The 19,598-nt window shown below is 41.7% G+C and overlaps 1 protein-coding gene across 2 annotated transcripts in view; it reads right to left on the bottom strand.

Annotated features, from left to right (window-relative positions):
• YAF2 (YY1 associated factor 2) overlaps nt 1-19,598 on the bottom strand; it is a 120,479-nt gene that overhangs the window by 8,479 nt on the left and 92,402 nt on the right. For both annotated transcript variants that reach the window (XR_004965753.1, XM_036297289.1), the window contains exon 3: nt 641-793. Coding sequence is in view for 1 of the 2 variants with exons in the window: in XM_036297289.1 (XP_036153182.1) it covers nt 641-793 (153 nt within the window). In the remaining variant the exon portion in view is untranslated. The remainder of the gene's footprint in view (nt 1-640; nt 794-19,598) is intronic.

The following is a 19,598-nucleotide window of genomic DNA, read 5'->3' as shown; positions in this document are numbered from 1 at the left end:
GTGAATACTGTGACTATTATTCCTGGCTTTATGAGTGAAAAAGAAATGACTCAAACACAAAGTCTTTTAATCTAGTGAAAAACACACACACACCCTCACATTTAAGCTTATATTTGTGGCCTCTGTGTTTAACTTCTAGTACAGTAGGTCCTCGGGTTACGTTGGCGATCCGTTCCCATGGCGCAAGGTAACGCGATTTTCGCCGTTAGTCGGAACCCACCTACATAAGCACCTAAGTCACTCACATGAGGCACATGCACAGCAGTAATGAAGTGAAACAGTAAAAAAAAATTCAAAAGAAAGATAACAATCCCTGACCTTTACTTGTGATAAATAAGTAATAAAAAACATAAAGCACATATGTACATATGTTGAAATGATGGAACTTTTCTTTTTTAATAAATAAATGGGAGATGGTGACATCATAACCACGAAACGACGTACGTCAAGTCCGACGTAACCCGAGGACTGTCTGTACACCTTTCAAACTACAAAAAACCCCCACCAAAACCAATTTCATGATACTTTACAATAAAGGAGATGAAATCTTTTACTTCTACTTTGTATATATTATATTAAAAGAGATAAAATGGTTAATTTTATTATTTCAAAAGTACCATAAAATATTTTAAAAATTTACCTGGTTTTCTTATGACTGTTCTTTTTGCTAGTTGTTTCCTTTTCACTCTTTTCTTTTTCTACTTTATCTTTTTTCTCTTTCTTTGACTGTGTAGGGGGCACAAACTGCTGAGTAACCTGCTGTGCAACCAACTGGGAGACAGGTCGAGGTTTCCTGTGTGTATGTTAAAAAGAAAGTTTTTAAAAATTATTATAACTTAAGAATACATACTCTTTATGAGAAAATAGCTCAAATTATGAGACTAGATATATATTATAAATTTCAAGTATAAAAATTCTTCATATGCAAAGTAATTCAGATGTGCAATTTAACAATTTAATAACATTGTTTTTCCAACCCAACAAAAGTTCTATATAATAAAAGCCGCTAAGTGTCCGATCATCCATTCAACCAATCAAAGCATGATATGCTAAGACCGCTCAACCGCTCACTATGATGTACACTGACCACCGGGGGCAGAGGCTCCGACTGGTATGTTAGTTTGCTGCTGGGGTCTGGACGATCGGGACTGAGCAAGATGGGCCAGACATGACCTGGAGCCCTCCCTGGCTGGCCAACCTCCTGCGTCCCTCCCTGGCCCTGATGGTGCACTGGTGAGGTCCCTTGGCCTGGCCTGTGCCCTCTCGCAATCCAGGACCCCTCGGGGGATGCCAGAGAGCCGGTTTCAGCCCGATCCTGCAGGCCAGGCCAAGGGACCGCACTGGTGCACAAATTTGTGCACCAGGCCTCTAGTAGAAATATAATAGCTAAAAGTTATAGCCCAAGATATATGGTCAAACCATTAGAATATAACATACATAAATCAATATGAAATTATTAAAAATATGTATCAAACTGAATGTTCATAGGGAAGCACACATAAAAATGCACACAAATTTTAAAAATTAAACTTGAAAGTTTACACTGAAATAACATTTAATTTTATCCTTCCTCCCTCCGAGAAGGAAATATCTAACCATCTGTGACTATGACTACTTGTTTTTTCCTTTAAAATCTTTCATTTATTCACTTAATAAATATTTGAGTGTTGAAATTTCTCAGTCATTATTGCTCAATTCCTTGAGGTGCCTTATGTATTCTAGCCACAAGCTCACCATGCTTTTTTGACCTTGAAGATCTGCCCAATCTTTTGACACATGCCTCCTCACTCACTTATTCATTAAAAAACGTTTACTGAGAAACTACTGTAGGAACTGCAGAGAGATATCTGAAATGTTGTCTGGCTTTAATCTTTGGTGCCAGTACAAGCTATCACTCTATAGGCCTAGATCAAGGATCCCTCCAGCTTTATGGTAGGACTTGGGCAACTAAAGTCAAGATTCAAAGTTAAGTAATCTCTAAGTTCTTAAAATGAAAGAGAAAAAGAAGACTGAGAAAGGGAAAAGGGAAGGAAGGAAAAAGTTAGGGAGCATAAGATAAAAATACATTTCAACAGATGGGTCTATAAACAATAGTTAATTTATTGTCTGGAAAATCCTGACCCTATTTTGGTCAGTAGAGTTACAAAAAAAAACAACACTTTTTTTTTTCTTTTGGTTTCTCTAGACAAGCAAGACAAAATAGAAACTAATGAGAAAATACTGCATAATCTACAATCAAAGCTGCACAGAGGAATCCTTTGAAGGAGGAAACAGGAAACAGCATGCAAAACAGATTTCAGCAGATGGGAAATTAATTTTGTTTAGAGCCTAAAGAGTCTCAAGTACAGAAAGAATATCCAGGAAAGATGTCCAATACACAAGTAGGGTTGACATATAAATCACGGTTAGTGATGTAGATTAAGAGTTACACAAATTAAAGTGCCACTGAAAACATGGCAAGTGATGGCTGAGCTTATGAAGAAATGAATTTTTTAGGAGAGAACCAAGATGGCGGCATAGGTTAACGCCGGAGTTTGCTGCTTTGAACAACTACTTCAAAAGTGAAACCAAAAAACGGAAGGGACATCACCCAGAACCACAGGACCGCTGGCTGAGTGGAAGTCCTACAACTAGGAGGAAAGAGAAACGCATACGGACACTCAGAGGAGGCGCAGTGCTGAAGTCAAATTCTGAGGTGCGGAGTGCGCGAGCGGGCTGGCGGCGGAGGGCGCGGTTGGCGTTTTCAATCGGGAGGGAGTTGCAGACTCTGAGCTCCAGATCCGGGCGAGTCTTTAGGGACCCAGACTCAAACGGGAGAAGCGGGACTGTCTGGCTTCGGTCAGAGCGAGTGCAGCTTTCTCTCCGAGCTTTGCAGTGGGTGCTGGGACTCAGAGAGGCAGAGCCCCTGGGGACAGGACTGAGAGCCGCCATAACTGCTCTCTCCGGCCCACCCTGTTGATCCTGTGCGACCCGCCCCGCCCAAGCCCTGCACTGAGGCATTTGCCGGATAGCCTCAGGCAAAGGCTAGATTAGCACCTCCCTAAAGGACAGAAGTTCTCTCACTGCTGACACAGCTGATTCTCATAGCCACTTGGCCTGGAGGTCAAACCCTCCCTGGTATTAGCTACAACAATCAAGGTTTAATTATAAGACTGCAAACAAAGACCACTAGGGGGTGCACCAAGGAAGCATAAAAAATGCGGAGACAAAGAAAACAGGACAAAATTGTCAATGGAAGATATAGAGTTCAGAACCACACTTTTAAGGTCTCTGAAGAACTGTTTAGAAGACGCCGATAAACTTAATGAGATCTACAAGAAAACTAATGAGACCCTCGATGTTATATTGGGGAACCAACTAGAAATTAAGCATACACGGACTGAAATAACGAATATTATACAGACTCCCGACAGCAGACCAGAGGAGCGCAAGAATCAAGGCAAAGATTTGAAATGCGAAGAAGCAAAAAACACCCAACCGGAAAAGCAAAATGAAAAAAGAATCCAAAAATGCGAGGATAGTGTAAGGAGCCTCTGGGACAGCTTCAAGCGTACCAACATCAGAATTATAGGGGTGCCAGAAGATGAGAGAGAGCAAGATATTGAAAACCTATTTGAAGAAATAATGACAGAAAACTTCCCCCACCTGGTGAAAGAAATGGACTTACAGGTCCAAGAAGTGCGGAGAACCCCAAACAAAAGGAATCCAAAGAGGACCACACCAAGACACATCATAATTAAAATGCCAAGAGCAAAAGATAAAGAGAGAATCTTAAAAGCAGCAAGAGAAAGAAACTCAGTTACCTACAAGGGAATACCCATACGACTGTCAGCTGATTTCTCAACAGAAACTTTGCAGGCCAGAAGGGAGTGGCAAGAAATATTCAAAGTGATGAATACCAAGAACCTACAACCAAGATTACTTTATCCAGCAAAGCTATCATTCGGAATTGAAGGTCAGATAAAGAGCTTCACAGATAAGGAAAAGCTAAAGGAGTTCATCACCACCAAACCAGGATTATATGAAATGCTGAAAGGTATCCTTTAAGAAGAGGAAGAGGAAGAAAAAGGTAAAGATACAAATTATGAACAACAAACATGCATCTATCAACAAGTGAATCTAAGAATCAAGTGAATAAATAATCTGATGAACAGAATGAACTGTTGATTATAATAGAATCAGGGACATAGAAAGGGAATGGACTGACTATTCTTGGGGGGGAAAGGGGTGTGGGAGATGCGGGAAGAGACTGGACAAAAATCGTGCACCTATGGATGAGGACAGTGGGTGGGGAGTGAGGGCGGAGGGTGGGGCGGGAACTGGGAGGAGGGGAGTTATGGGGGGGGGAAAAGAGGAACAAATGTAATAATCTGAACAATAAAGATTTAATTTAAAAAAATTTAAAAAAAAAATAAAAAAAAAAGAAACTCTAAAAAAAAAAAGAATACTTGGATTTTCCCTACATTTGCAGCCCTCTCTCCAATGCATATGTATAATTTTTATCCTAAATCTTTTAGAATCTAGTTAACACGTTCCATTTAATAAAACAAACTAGAATATGAGAAAGAAAAAAAAAAAGAAATGAATTTTTTAAAAAAAGGGGTTAAAGGAATGGTTCTCAAATTTACATACAACGGGATCACCTGGAAGACTTAACCCCACTCCCAGGGTTTCTGATTTCAATAGGCCCGAAGTAGTGCAATAATTTGCATTTCTAACTAGTTTCCAAGCCAAGCTATGCCTCTGGTCTGGCCACCACACTTTGTGAAAAAGCTTGAAGAAATGTAATATATTAGTACTACTGGAGCATAAAGTTTGAGATGAAAATCAGGGAGTGGCAGAGAAATAAAAAGAGCAAGGCTGGATGGCCAGGCAGGAACCCAATAATGAAAACCGAGGAAGTTTGATTTACCCTTAATAGATGGAAGAGCATTGAAGAAATTCAGATTTGAATTTTACAAAGATTACTGGCAGCAATCTTAAGAGGAAAGGTACAAAAGAGGCAGGGAAACTGTTAAGAAGCTACTTTAATGGATCGAGCAAAATTAAAAGGGGCTTGAACTAAGGAAGCAGCAGTGGAGTTATTTAAGACAGACTAAAGAAGCATGATCAAGGAGACACGATGACTAGCCAGATGTGATTTTCTCACTTCTCAACCAACAAACATTCCTTTAGCAAAACATAGAGAAACCCTTGCCCTCCTGTAGCCAAGTTTCTGTGGGTGGCATAAAAAAAGAAAAAACAGTCTCTGATGCTAATAAATGCTATATAAATAAATAAAGTAAGGATCATAGGGAGTATTGGGGAAGGAGATGCAGTTTTAATTTTGTCTTGTTTCTACTTCGAAAATAAACTCCACAAGTAAAGAGTGCATACCACTGTTTAACTAATACCCGGCACAATACTGAAAAAATACTAGATACTTAATATTTGTGCCCGGCCGATGTGGCCCATGGTTGACCATCAACTCATGAACCAAGAGGGCTCAGTTCGATTCTTGGTCAGGGCACATACCTGAGTTGTGGGCTCGACCCCCAGTAGGGGGCGTGCAGGAGGCAGCTGATTGATGTTTCTTATTATGTTTCTATCTCTCTATCCCTCTCCCTTTCTCTCTCTCTAAAAAACTCAATAAAAGCATATAAAAATATTTTCTGAAGAATGAGTGAATAATAAAATCAGGTTTAATGAGGGAGAAAGATTAATTTTTTTAAGAAAAGGAGTACAGTAATGTCTAAGCTTAGTCATTGTTCAGGGTCACTACACAGAAGTAAACAAATAATGAAAAAGAGCAGCAAGAATTAATTTCTCTTTTAATAATGCTGGAATATAGAAAGAGAAAGCTAAAAGGTGTGGTAGAGTTGAGGAAAGATTTGTTTAGACTAGGGCCTAGTGAATAGTAAGTCACCTAAAATTCAAAGTCACCCCAGGATATAAAATGCAACTGAGGTGTAGTAATCATTTTGTCTCCAAGTCATTAAGGATCTCTGAATCTATTTCTTCCATAACAAATGAAGGTTTGACAATTTCCTTTCTTACATTTTGTAATGTTGCTCCCTTCTGCAACCCAAAATTTAATGCAAAATAAATTTCCAAAATGGTTAATGAATAAACCTGAATTACAATAAAATTTCAAACATTCATATAAATTTACATTCGTTTGAACCTAGTATAAAATCCTGAAGTTTCAAGCAATCAATAAATTGATGTTATTCAGGAGCCATTAATACTAACTTAAAATACATAATTTATTTATATTCTCTTTACTTAGTGCTGCCTTTAAGTAAAGTTGATTATTTTTCTAGATGTATTGGATTCATTAATGACCTCAATACCCAAAAGCAGTTTTTATCCATAAGATCTAAATATCTCAATCATGGACACTCTAAATCATGAAGATTTTCAGGAATATAACATTGTGCTGTGGTTAGGTAAAAAATGTTTTTATAACATGATCAATCACTCCCCCTTCCCTCCAACATGTCTCCAAGTGGGGACCCAACTATTCTGTGACACTGTTCCTCAACATTCTCACTCCCACTTCTGTGAGAAAGAGATAATCCTAATTCCCCAACTTCATGAATCTTACAACTGCTGCTTTTCATATTTAACAAGTTTTATGTCTCCAGAATCTTTCTAGGATCATTTCTCCTTTTATATGGCCCATATAAAATATGAGTCTATTAGTGTAAAAATAAAAGCATATTAGTAGAGAAGGTTTTGTTTCATTAAGCCAGGAGGTTGAGTTAAATAAATAAATTCTTTCTCTTTTTAAAAAAACTTGATTGATTGATTTTAGAGAAGGAAGGACGAGGGAGAGAAAAAGGTATGAAGGGAGAGAGGGAGGGGAAACATCGATTTGTTGTTCCACTTATTCATGCACCCATTGGTTGATTCTTGTATGTGTCCTGACTGGGGATCGAACTTCCAACCTTGGAATATCGAGATGATGCTTTAACCAACTGAGCTATCTGGCCAGGGCACTAATTTATCTTCTAAATGAGATATGAATCTAGAATTTTTCTAAGTGTTAAAGTCTCCGTGGTAAGAGCAAAATAATAAACATATACTCTCCTACAAGGCAAAACCAACTCACAAAGAACAATTATTTAAACTGCTCAGGTGAGAGACTGGAATCAGGAAACAAACTAGAAGACTACCATGTCAAAATAGAAATGAAGTAATAGTAATAAGAATCTATTCTATGGCGTAGTCAGGGGAATGGAATTGAAGCAGTGAATCTATTGACATTCAGAAGGATAATACAACCGGATATGTGCTGAATAAGAAGGATAAAGAACAACACCCACTCCCCAATAGAAATAAAACAGAAAGAAATAGGGAATTAGGAAGCACAGTGCTATGGACAGAATGTTTGTGTCCCTCCTCCCCAAATTCACATATTGAAATCCTATCCCCTAAGGTGATAGTATTAGAGGTGGAGCCTTTGGTAGATGATTAAGTCATGCAGGTAGAGCCATCATGAATGGGATTAATGCTCTTATAAAAGAGGCCACAGAGAGAGATCCTTTGCCCCTTCTACCATGTGAGAACACAGTGAGAAATTGGCTGTTAAAGAGAAGTGTGTCCTCATTAGACACTGAATGTGCCAGTGGCATGATCTTGAACTTCCCAGTCTCAAGGACTGTGAAAAATAAATGTTTGTTGTTTATGTCCCACACAGTCGATGGTATTGTTGTTAGAGCAGCTCAAAAGGACTAAGACCCTTAGTTGCAGAATGCCAAGAACAGGACTATTCTAAACAAGAGGAAGTGATGAACTTGGTGTTGGGCACGTTGGCTTTTTAGATTTTTAAAATACTAGTAGCCCTGTGCACTAATCCATGCACCAGTAGGTTTCTGCCACCCTCCTATAGCTCTCCACCTGCTGCCCCGCCCTCCTGTAGCTCTGCCTGCTGCCCCACCCTCCTGTAGCTCCCCCTGCCCTCCTCATAGCTTGCTGCCCTGCCCCCTCTTGTAGTTCTCCGCAGCCCACTTGCACCTCGCTGGCCCACCCTCCTGCTGATCTGTGATTTGAAATTGATGCAATTGGTCATTATGCTTCAGGGCATAATGGCTAATTAGCATATTCCTCTCTTATTGTATAGGAATAGAGGCCTAGTGCACAAAATTTGTGCATTCGGGGGGGTACCTCAGCCGGCCTGTGCCTTCTCGCAGTCTGGGACCCCTTGGGGAATGTCCACCTGCTGGCTTAGGCCTGCTCCCTGGGGGTCAGGCCTAAGATGGCAATCAGACATCCCTCTGACAGCCCGGCAGCCCTCGGGGGATGTCCACTTGCCAGCGGAGAGCAGACCTAAACTGCAGTTGGACATCCTTAGCACTGCTGAGGAGGCAGGAGAGGCTCCCACCACCACCACTATACTGGCAGCCGTCAGCCTGGCTTGTGGCTGAGCAGAGCTCCTCCATGTGGGAGCTCACTGACCACCAGAGGGCAGCTCCTACATTGAGTGTCTGCCCCCTGGTGGTCAGTGTGTGTCATAGTGACCAGTCATTCCCAGTATTTCTCCTGTTAGGGTCAGTTTGCATATTACCCTTTTACTATATAGGATAGAGGCCTGGTGCACGGGTGGGGGCCAGCTGGTTTGCCCTGAAGGGTGTCCTGGATCAGGGTGGGGGTCCTGCTTGGGTGCCTGACCAGCCTGGGTGAGGGGCTGATGGCTGTTTGCAGCTGGTCACACCCCCTTCAGGGTGGGGGTCCCCACTGGGGTGCCTGGCCAGTCTGTATGAGGGGCTGAGGGCTGTTTTCAGGCTGGCCAAGCCGGTGACTGAAGCTCCCAGCCTCTTCTTTTTTTTTTTGATTCTGGGATTTATTTACCTTCTATAATTGAAAGTAATTCTTGCCGCTCCAGCTCTGAAGCCACGGCCTGCAGAAAGCAGGTATCTGGGGTTTGTTTAGCTTCTATAATTGCAACTTTGTTGCTTAGAGTGGAGCTCAGGGCTGGGCCGCGGCAGGCGGGGAACCTTGGCTTCCTCCATCACCGGAGTAAGCAAGCCTCCTGCTCGCTTCAGCTGCATGGCTGCCTGCCGCCATCTTGGTTGTGTTAATTTGCATATCCTGCTGATTAGCCAATGGGAAGCGTAGTATAGGTATGGTCAATTACCATGTTTGTCTATTATTAGATTAGACTAGAGGCCCGGTGCACAAAAATTTGTGCACTCAGGGGGTGGGGGTCCCCTCAGCCTGGCCTGTGCCCTCTCGCAGTCTGGGACCCCTTGGGAGATAACCTGCTGGCTTAGGCCTGCTCCCGGGTGGCAGAGGGCAGGCCCAATCCCTAGGTACAGCCCCTGGTCGGGCTCAGAGGAGGGCTGATTGGGGATTTGGGGCACCGCCCCCTGTCATGCATAGAGCAGGGCATATCAGGAGTTTGCAATGCCACCCTCAGTCACGCTCAGGGTAGGGCTGATTGGGGGGTTGGGGCACCACCCCCCGTCACACTCAAGGCAGGGTCGATGGGAAGGTTGCGGCGCCACCCCTTGTCACGCACAGAGCAGGGCCAATCAGGGGGTTGGGGCTCTGTACCCTGTCACGCACAGAGCAGGGTTAATCAGGGGGTTGGGGAGCTCCCCCCTGTCACGCACAGAGCAGGGCCCATCAGGGGGTTGAGGAGCTCCCCCGTCACGCACAGAGTAGGGCCGATAGGGGAGTTGGGGCACCGCCCCGTCGCACACAGAGCAGGGCGAATCAGGGGGTTGGGGCGCCGCACCGTCACACTCAGGGCAGGGCCGATGGGGAGGTTATGGCTCTACCCCGTCAAACACAGAGCAGGGCCCGTGGGGGGCAGTTGGGGCGCCGCACTCTATCACCCACAGAGCAGGGCTGATCAGGGTTAGGGCACCGCCACTGTCACACTCAGGGCAGGGCCAATGGGGTGGCTATGGCTCTACCCCGTCACACACAGAGCAAGGCCCGTGGGGGGGGGGGGGTTTAGGGCACCGCACCCTGTCACACACAGAGCCACAGGGCGATCATGGGGTTGGGGGGCTCCCCCCTATCAGGCACAGAGCAGGGCTGATCAGGGGGTTGGGGCACCTTCCCCTGTCACATACAGAGCAGGGCGGATAGGGAGGTTGTGGCCCCATCCCCTGTCACACACAGAGCTGCAGGGCGATCAGGGGGTTTGGGCACTGCCCCCTGTCATGCTGATCCCGGTGCCGGGAGGCCTTGCAGCTCCGCTGATCCCGGTGCTGGGAGGCATATTGCCCTTTTACTATATAGGATAGAGGCCTGGTGCACGGGTGGGGGCCGGCTGGTTTGCCCTGAAGGGTGTCCTGGATCAGGGTGCCTGGCCAGACTGGGTGAGGGGCTGTGGGCTGTTTTCAGGCTGGCGGGTGACTGGAGCTCCCAACCGCTCCTTTTTTCTTTTTTTCTTTTTATTCTGGGTCAGCTTTACCTCTGAGGCTTGGCTCCAGCTCTTAGGTATCGGCTGCTGAAAGCAGGTATCTGGTTTGTTTGGGTTCTATAATCGAAACTCTGTTTCAACTCCAGCTCTGAGATCCCGGCTGGCTGAAAGCAGGTTTCTGGGGTTTTGTTTAGCTTCTATATTTGTAACAATGTTTCAAACTGCAAGCTCAGAGGCCGGCAAGGCAGGCGGGGAACGTTGGAGTCCTCCGTCACTGAAGCAAGCAAGCCTCATGTTCGCTTCAAGCTGCCTGGCTGCCGGCCGCCATCTTGGCTGGCAGTTAATTTGCATATTGCCCTGATTAGCCAATGGGAAGGGCAGCAGAGGTACGGCTAATTACCATGTTTCTCTTTTATTAGATAGGTAGGATAAGCAAAGCTGTCCTTAGAGCAAGTGGAAATGTGAGACTAGTTGTCTGATAAGTAACTACGTAATTTCTGTACCTAGTGTTGCTTGTTATTGATTTTACAGTATTTTTTACTCACCAACAAATTTTCTATAGTGGTTCTCTTTTTTCTTAAGAAAAATGTTTATTTCTGTTCTTGAGTAGTTGTATTTTTTATTCTCTCTTTTTATCCTAGATTTTACTAAATATACACTATTCCATTCTTTTATTTTAATGGTGGTTGATTTTCACTTAAAGATTATACCTTTGCTCTTCTGTTCTAGGATTATTTGTTCTGTTTCAAATTTGGGAGAAAAACACAATATATAAATATACATGTATGCATATAGCCTAACTATTGAAATAAAGTTTTCTGCTGCTCTCTAGAGCAGCGGTTCTCAACCTGTGGGTCGCAACACCTTTGGTGGTCGAATGACCCTTTCACAGGGGTTGCCTAAGACCATCAGAAAACACATATATAATTACATATTGTTTTTGTGATTAACCACTATGCTTTAATTATGTTCAATGTGTAACAATGAAAATACATCCTGCATATCAGATATTTATATTACGATTCATAACAGTAGCAAAATTACAGTTATGAAGTAGCAATGAAAATAATTTTATGGTTGGGGTCACCACAACATGAGGAACTGTATTAAAGGGTCGCGGCATTACGAAGGTTGAGAACCACTGCTCTAGAGGCTAAATGAGCTCTAAAGATTCTTCACTGAAGACAGAGGGAACACAGCTTATGATGAGCTTTTTATCCTATCATAAAGTGATTCATCTTCACCGTGCCCTGTTAAAAAGGAAGCCCTCCTACCTCCAGGGAGCTTAACAAGGTCTAACTTTGATCCCTTTTCTATTTAATGAGAAAAATAAGGAGGACAGTATGGAATTTTAGAGGTGGAAGAGTTTACTCAGGAAATAAGGGACAGGATATATCATTTATAAGATATGCCTTTTTATGTTCAGGGGTTTATTACTCAGGGTTTTAACAATACATCTGTAATACCAAAGGTTCTGTAATAAGAACAATAAGGTCATCTAATAAGTAAAATAAGTGCTGTCCAGCCATATCCCAAATGCACTCTACTAGTATTATCTTCTTACATATATCATAATTAGGCTATAACTTGTGAAATACTGTATTCAAAAATTTTGGAGTCCCTATGTATCTATTTACCCATCATAAATGCCCAAATAGACTGTGTTTGGCAGGAGTGATAATTTACTGTAACATAAAAAAAGAAAACATTTCAACAACCACTTAATGGATACCTACTATTCATCAAAACAAAATATTTTAGAAGCTGTTAAACCTTCCATGTGCATAGGAGGCTTAATATATACCATTTCTAATTATGTGTCTGCCTTTCATCTCCACCACCCTCCAATACAATATGTGCTAAATATAAGAAAAATGCTTTAAGCTTGATCAATCTCATTACAAATTAGCTTAATCAAATTGAACATGCAAAAAGAAAAAAACAAACAAGACATAAAGCAATTACTGGTTCTTTTCTAAAACAGGCAGCATTACTCAGAATTCAGAAAGAAACAATCTGGTTCATGACACTAACATATATGGTAATTTGAAGCAATATAATATATCTCAGTGAGTAAAATGGCTGAACTAACCCCAAATCTGAATCTGCTGACAAAGTCCAAAAACCTAACCAAGGAAGACTGTATAAGCACCCACCCCATTGGCAAATTTATTATACACTTAACACTTGTCAAGGACTAGGTGGTGTGCTGGAGATTCACTATATAACAAGACAGACTTAGTCTGTGCCCTCATAGTTTACTAAGCAGATGAGAAAGACACCATACAAAAGGAAATAAAAGTAAATTTTGTCAAAAGCACTAAGAAGAAAATAGTGTGCTGTGATAGAGCAAACAGTCAGGGGACTTATTATGACAGGGTAGAAAGAACTTTATTTAGTTCATGTCTAAACCATCAGTACATCAGAAAAAATAGCCATTACCATGGACCCCTTTATAATGTCATTTTATGAATAATTTACAAATGAAATAAAGGAACAATGAATATTAAAAAAATTTAGTAACACAGTAAACCCAAATTTTTATTGCCTAATAATGTGACTTTAAAGGTATATAGACCTAAAAGACACAAAATTTTTATAATGTAGCTAACTTATCAGTTATTACATCTAATCCTAGAAACATATCTATCTTATAAACACTGGTTCCCTGAATTCATATATATTTCTGATAGATTTTGGCTTATCTTTTTTTAAAACAAACATATTTTTATTGATTTTAGAGAGAAAGGGAGAGGGAGAGCGATAGAAACATCAACGATATGAGAGAATCATTGATTGACTGCCTCCTGCACACCCCCTATTGGGGATCAAGCCTGCAACCCAGGCATGTGCTCTTGACTGGAATCAAACCCGGAATCCTTCAGTCCACAGGTTGACGCTCTATCCACTGAGCCAAATCAGTTAGAGTGATTTTGGCTTATCTTTACATCCACTTCTTACCCTTGCATTGTCAAAACATTTTACTTTGAAAACCTTGGTGGCTCATCATTTTTTGAAAAGAGGACAGCAATTTTCTTTGCTCCAAAATTACCAGACATTATCATTTTTACAGTAGACTAGTATACATATCTATCCTCCAGTATTCATCCACTTATGAATCATATCAAGTAAATTTTGGTGTCAAATGTCATAAAAGATAAAAGAATACCATCACATGTCCTAATAGCAAAACAAGATGGTTGAGGTTCACTATTGCAAAATGCTGTATTGTAGGGCATGGCTATAGGGTTAAGCCTCAGACTTACCTGTTGGCAAAGGGACAAGTCTCAGCTTAGAGGGCATAGCCCTCTTAGCATAATTAGGCTTGACCTTGTAACTTCCTAGATCTTATATGGGTAGCTAATGGGCTGAGGGAGATGTAGCAAGTGCTGCCAAAACAAGTAAAACTCACAAGAATAGTGTAACTATGGTGACCAATACCTGTTTACCTCTGGCTATAAAATAAAGGCTCAGCTTGCTGCCTGGGTCTCTCTCTGTGGCCTTAGCCAGGACAGGAGATCCACCTAGAGCCAGTGGTTCTCAACCTTCTGGCCCTTTAAATACAGTTCCTCATGTTGTGACCCAACCATAAAATTATTTTCGTTGCTACTTCATAACTGTAATGTTGCTACTGTTATGAATCGTAATGTAAATATCTGATATGCAGGATGGTCTTAGGCAACCCCTGTGAAAGGGTCATTCAACCGCCAAAGGGGTTGCGACCGACAGGTTGAGAACCGCTGAGACCCAGCTTTTTCTCTTTGTCTTTTCTACATCCTTCGCCGCGCCCCCTCAGGCTCACTGAACCCTTGGCTGAGCTGGCCCAGCACACTGTATGATAAAATCCTTCTGGTTATGAGAAACTATATTTCTTTTTTGTCCTTAAACATATATTGTTAATGTAATGACTCCTAGGAAATTGTCATTTGAAGACCTGGTCAGAGAGCTCTAGCACCATGCAGTCTATAAAGGATGAAAACAACTCCATGTGAAGTCCCTGGATTTCTCCTCCCCAGGCCCTCAGAAGAGCATTCTCTAGTTTGGCCTGCTCAATGACTCCTCCTCCCAAGCTTTCTGAGGTAGATGTTAACTTGACAGATCAGTTTTTGAGATTTTGTGATGGAGAATCAGAAGGGAAAAAAATGGAAAGAAATTGCCAGAAGAGGTTTTGTTTTTTTTGTGGGGGTTAGAGAAATAACTTGGGAACAAAACCATTATATGAGGGCAAAGGTAGAAAAGGGAAAATAAATGCTAAAAAATGCTTCTATTGCTATGTGTCTTCTTTCACAGTGTTTAAGAAATACAAATAAAGGTTTTGCTACTTTATTTTGAAATTCTAAAAGAGGAATAAATTAATTTGCAAAATAAATTTATTAGCTTTTGTGGTCTTCCTTCTGTGGATAATATTTGGTGCAAAAACCACATTTATATAATGTGTTTATTTTTTAAATGGTTAAAATATTTTAAAAAGAAATGTGCATCTAATATTTGTGGAGCCCTTAAAGTACCTCTTCAGAATTGTGGTCTTCCACACTGCTCTGTAATGCTATTGATCCTTGCATGGCTGTGTCCTATCTCCCCACCAACTGGACTACATAACACCTACATGAGAAAAGATCACATCTTACCTATTGTTGTAGCCCCAGCATCTAGTACAGTAGATCTTACATGTATTAGATGCTCAATAAACATGTCTTAATATTAACAATCATTATAAATAGAATTTAAATATAATGCATAAAGACAATTATTAATCAACTATGTGAACACTGATTTGAATAGATGCCAACTTCTAAGGACTCACTTTCTATTTTTTTAATTTATCTTTTTAAAAAATTTGTCTTTATTGTTCAAAGTGTTACAGATGTTTCTTTTCCTCCCCCAATGATCTCCCTGCACCTTGCAACCATCCCCTTCCCATGACTTCAATGTACTATTGTCTGTGTCCATGGGTTATGTATGTATGCATATAAGTTCTTTGGTTAATTTATTCTCATCATCCCCTTGAAAAAATTTCTGATGCCATCTTGCTTTTGAGTCATTTACTTCTCCATAAAGACAGAATGAAGAGTTTAAAGTACATCTCCTTGTTATAAAATTTTATTATTAAATCAAAGGATTAAAAGTCCTTTTTAAGTGGTTTTCCCCACCTCTAAATAATGGAATCATCTATCAGTACTATTTGACTTATTAGCAAAATTCAAATATTAGCTATAGTAAAGTTATTCAAATGTTTTTGTTACTGTTTTGCAGGATCATCATGCTAATAAAATTTTATAAGGACTCTCAATAGATAAAACTGCAAAAACTAACACATCTCTAAAGTTGATGTAGAGACTCCTTAGCCCCCATGTGCTCAGTGTTCATGCTCAAATCCCCTGGTTATCCCTGACATGTGGCTGTGATGACTACCATGGGAAAACCACGATCCAACGTATTCATACCATGCCAATTAAATTTACACCTAAGATTCAACGTACTCTTTCTTATTGTCACGTGCCTAAGTGTGCTTATAGAATGTATGGAACAACATCCCTCACCATTTCAAGAATCTATGCAGAGTATTTTAAAGAGTCTGCAAGGTTTTCATATATTTAATTTTCAATATCAAACACTTCTGCAGAAGCCCAAAGCACAATTTCCCCTAAACTCCTGGAAGGCAGCAGCAGGAGAGACTTGATTCCTTGGCAACTACTATGATAGTCCTTGGTAAGCACAGACAAAATAGATGACTACAACTGCTATAAAAACTAGGTTAGAGTGTTCAGCAATTAAATCTCTGAAAAATCCCTCAAATCATTAAGCAACATCACAGTTCACTTAACTTCAAAGACCACGGACATGCTCTAGAACAGGGGTGAGGAACCTTTTTTCTGCCAGGGCCATTTGAATATTTACAACATCATTTGAGGGCCATACAAATTTATCAACTTAAAAATCAGCCTGCTATATTTGGTCAAATATTTAATTAACTCACCCCTGCAGCCTTGGCAGGGCCAGACAAAATGATTTTACAGGCCTTATATGGCCCGCAGGACAAACATTCCCCACTTCTGTTCTAGAGCTGCATTCAGATAGGTCATCTTCAACTTTTCCTTCATCTTAGCCAAATAAACATCAATTCCTTTCAATTTTTCTTCCATATTTATCAGTCCCATGAACACTACCTATAGCTTAACCCCGTGGTCGGCAAACTGCAGCTCGCGAGCCACATGCGGCTCTTTGGCCCCTTGAGTGTGGCTCTTCCTAAGCCTTAGGAGTACCCTAATTAAGTTAGTAACAATGTACCTACCTATATAGTTTAAGTTTAAAAAATTTGGCTCTCAAAAGAAATTTCAATCGTTGTACTGTTGATATTTGGCTCTGTTGACTAATGAGTTTGCCGACCACTGGCTTAACCCAACAGCAGCTCCCTATACTATCTACTTGACTCCTTCCCTTCTCCCTTCCAATCCAAGATTACTCCTCCTGGCGTATTTATTAAACACTCACTATGTTCAAATCACTGTTCAAAGCATAGGGATAGAGCACTGAAGAAAGCTTACTTTTATTACATGTCGTATTATCATGGGATGACCTTGATTCCTATTTCACAGAGAAAATAGACGCTACTGGATTAAAATTTCCACAAGTTCCCATCTGGGCCCATACACGCTAACTTCCCTATCCATATTCCTATTTAAGAATATGCCTCCACCGCTCCGCTGCCGTGGCGTAGTGGTTGGGAGTCAAGCCATGAACCAGGAGATCATTCCCAGTTAGGGCACGTGCCCGGGTTGTGGGCTCAATTCCTAGTGGGTGGCATGCAGGAGACAGCCAATCAATGAATTCTCTCTCATCACTGATGTTTCTACTCTCTGTCCTCCTTTCCTCTCTGAAAGCAATAAAAATATATTTTAAAAAAAAAATGCCTCGAGGAGAAACCAAGATGGTGGCATAGGTAAACACCTGAAATTGCTGCCTCACACAACCACTTCAAAAATACAACTAAAAGATAAAATGGACAGCATCCAGAACCACAGGAATGCTGGCTGAGTGGAAATTCTACAACTAGAAGGAAAGAGAAAAGCACACTGAGACTCAGAGGAGCTGCGGAAGTAAAGTGCAGAGGTACGGAGGTGTCCGCGGGGAAAGGGCTGGCAACTGAGGACGCGGTTGTCTTTTTCAATCGGGAGGGAGACACAAGCTCCCAATGTCCCTGAACTCCAGTACCAGGCGAATCTCTGGGGACCCAGACTCATATGGGGAGAAACTGGACTGTCTGGTATCGGTCGGAACTGGAGGGCGGCTTTCTCTCAGAGGTGCTTGCAGCAATTACCGCGGGACACTGAGACCCGGGACCTCTTAGGGCAGGGCTGAGGATCAGCCATAGCTGTTTGCTCCGCCCTGTTAATTCCGTGAGACCCTGCCCCACCAAAGCTGTGCGCAGAGACTTTTGCATATGAATGGCCTGGCCCTTTGCAATCTAAAATTACCTAACAAACTGCAGCTGGGTCAGACAGACCCAGAACATCCAAAAGAAGGCCCAAGGCCCCACAGCAGCTTGCATTGTTTCATAGCTGGGTCTCATATGGGCACCTCCAAATCCCAAACAAAGAAGAGGACTCTGTAGATCTCTCCATAGCTCCTGCTGGGTAGCCTCAGGCAGAGGCTACATTAGCACCTCCTTAGAGATCCAAGTGTCAGTGTACCCAGTGGTAAGAGTGGGACCATCCAGATTACAACTCCTCAGATCCATAAGGGACACACTCAGGGGGCAGACTCAGTGAGCACCAAAGCCCCACTGAAGCAAGTCTTGCCCCAGAAGGGTGTCTCCAGCACAGAAGTTCTCCCACTGTAGACACAGCTGAGTCTCACAGCCAATCGGCCTGGAGGTCAATTCCTCCCAGTGATACCAACTACAATCAGGGCTTAACTACAACAAGACTGTGCACACAGCCCACAAAGGGGTGCACCAAAAGTGTCCACCTCAGGTAATTAGGGAGGCAGAGCCACTGGGCCCTACAGGACACCTAGCACAGAAAGCTACTCTATCAACACAGGGAAGCATAAAAAATGCGGAGACAAAGAAACAAGTCACAAATGACAGAAATGGAGGAAAGCAAACTACTGGACATAGAGTTCAAAACCACGGTTATAAGGTTTTTCAAGAATTTTCTAGAAAACGCTGATAAATTTAGTGAGACCCTCAAGAAATCTAGTGAGACCCTCGAAGATATGAAAAAGGACCAACTAGAAATTAAGCATACACTGATTGAAATAAAGAATATTATACACAGATCCAACAGTAGACTAGAGGATTGCAAGAATCAAGTCAAAGATTTGAAATACGAAGAAGCAAAAAAACACCCAACCGGAAAAACAGAAAGAAAAAAGAATCCAAAAATATGAAGAAAGTGTAAGGAGCCTCTGGGACAACTTTAAGCATACCAACATCTGAATATGGGGGTGCCAGAAAAAGAGAGAGAACAAGATATTGAAAACCTTTTTGAAGAAATAATGACAGAAAACTTCCCCTACCTGGTGAAAGAAATAGACTTACAAGTCCAGGAAGCGCAGAGAACCCCAAACTAAAGGAATCCAAAGAGGACCACACCAAGACACATCATCATTAAAATGCCAGGAGCAAAAAACAAAGAGAGAATCTTAAAAGCAGCAAGAGAAAACCAGTCAGTTACCAACAAGGGAGTGCTCATATGGCTGTCAGCTGATTTCTCAACAGAAACTATGCAGGCCAGAAGGGAGTGGCAAGAAATATTCAAAGTGATGCATAGCAAGAACCTACAACCTAGATTACTTTCTCCAGCAAAGCTATCATTCAGAACTGAAGGTCAGATAAAGAGCTTCACAGATAAGAAAAAGATAAAGGAGTTCAGCACCACCAAACCAGGATTATATGAAATGCTGAAAGGTATTCTTTAAGAAGAAGAAGAAAAAGGTAAAGATAAAAATTATGAGCAACAAATACATATCTATCAACAAGTGAATCTAAAAATCAAGTGAATAAATAATCTGATCAACAGAATAAACTGGTGAATATAATAGAATCAGGGGCATAGAAAGGGAGTGGACTGACAATTCTCGGGGGGAACAGGGTGTGGAGGATGCGGGAAGAGAGTGGACAAAAATCGTACACCTATGGATGAGGACAGTGGGGGGTGGGGGGGCAGGTAAGGACAGAGGGTGGGGTGGGAACCGGGTAGAGGGGAGCTGTTGGGGGGAAAAAGAGGAACATCTGTAA

Source organism: Myotis myotis, unplaced genomic scaffold (assembly GCF_014108235.1).
Source record: "Myotis myotis isolate mMyoMyo1 unplaced genomic scaffold, mMyoMyo1.p scaffold_m19_p_3, whole genome shotgun sequence".
In the NCBI taxonomy this organism is placed as follows: Eukaryota; Metazoa; Chordata; class Mammalia; order Chiroptera; family Vespertilionidae; genus Myotis; species Myotis myotis.
The sequence above is the reverse complement of the archived record's forward strand: the minus strand, read 5'-3'. Positions and strand labels throughout refer to the sequence as shown.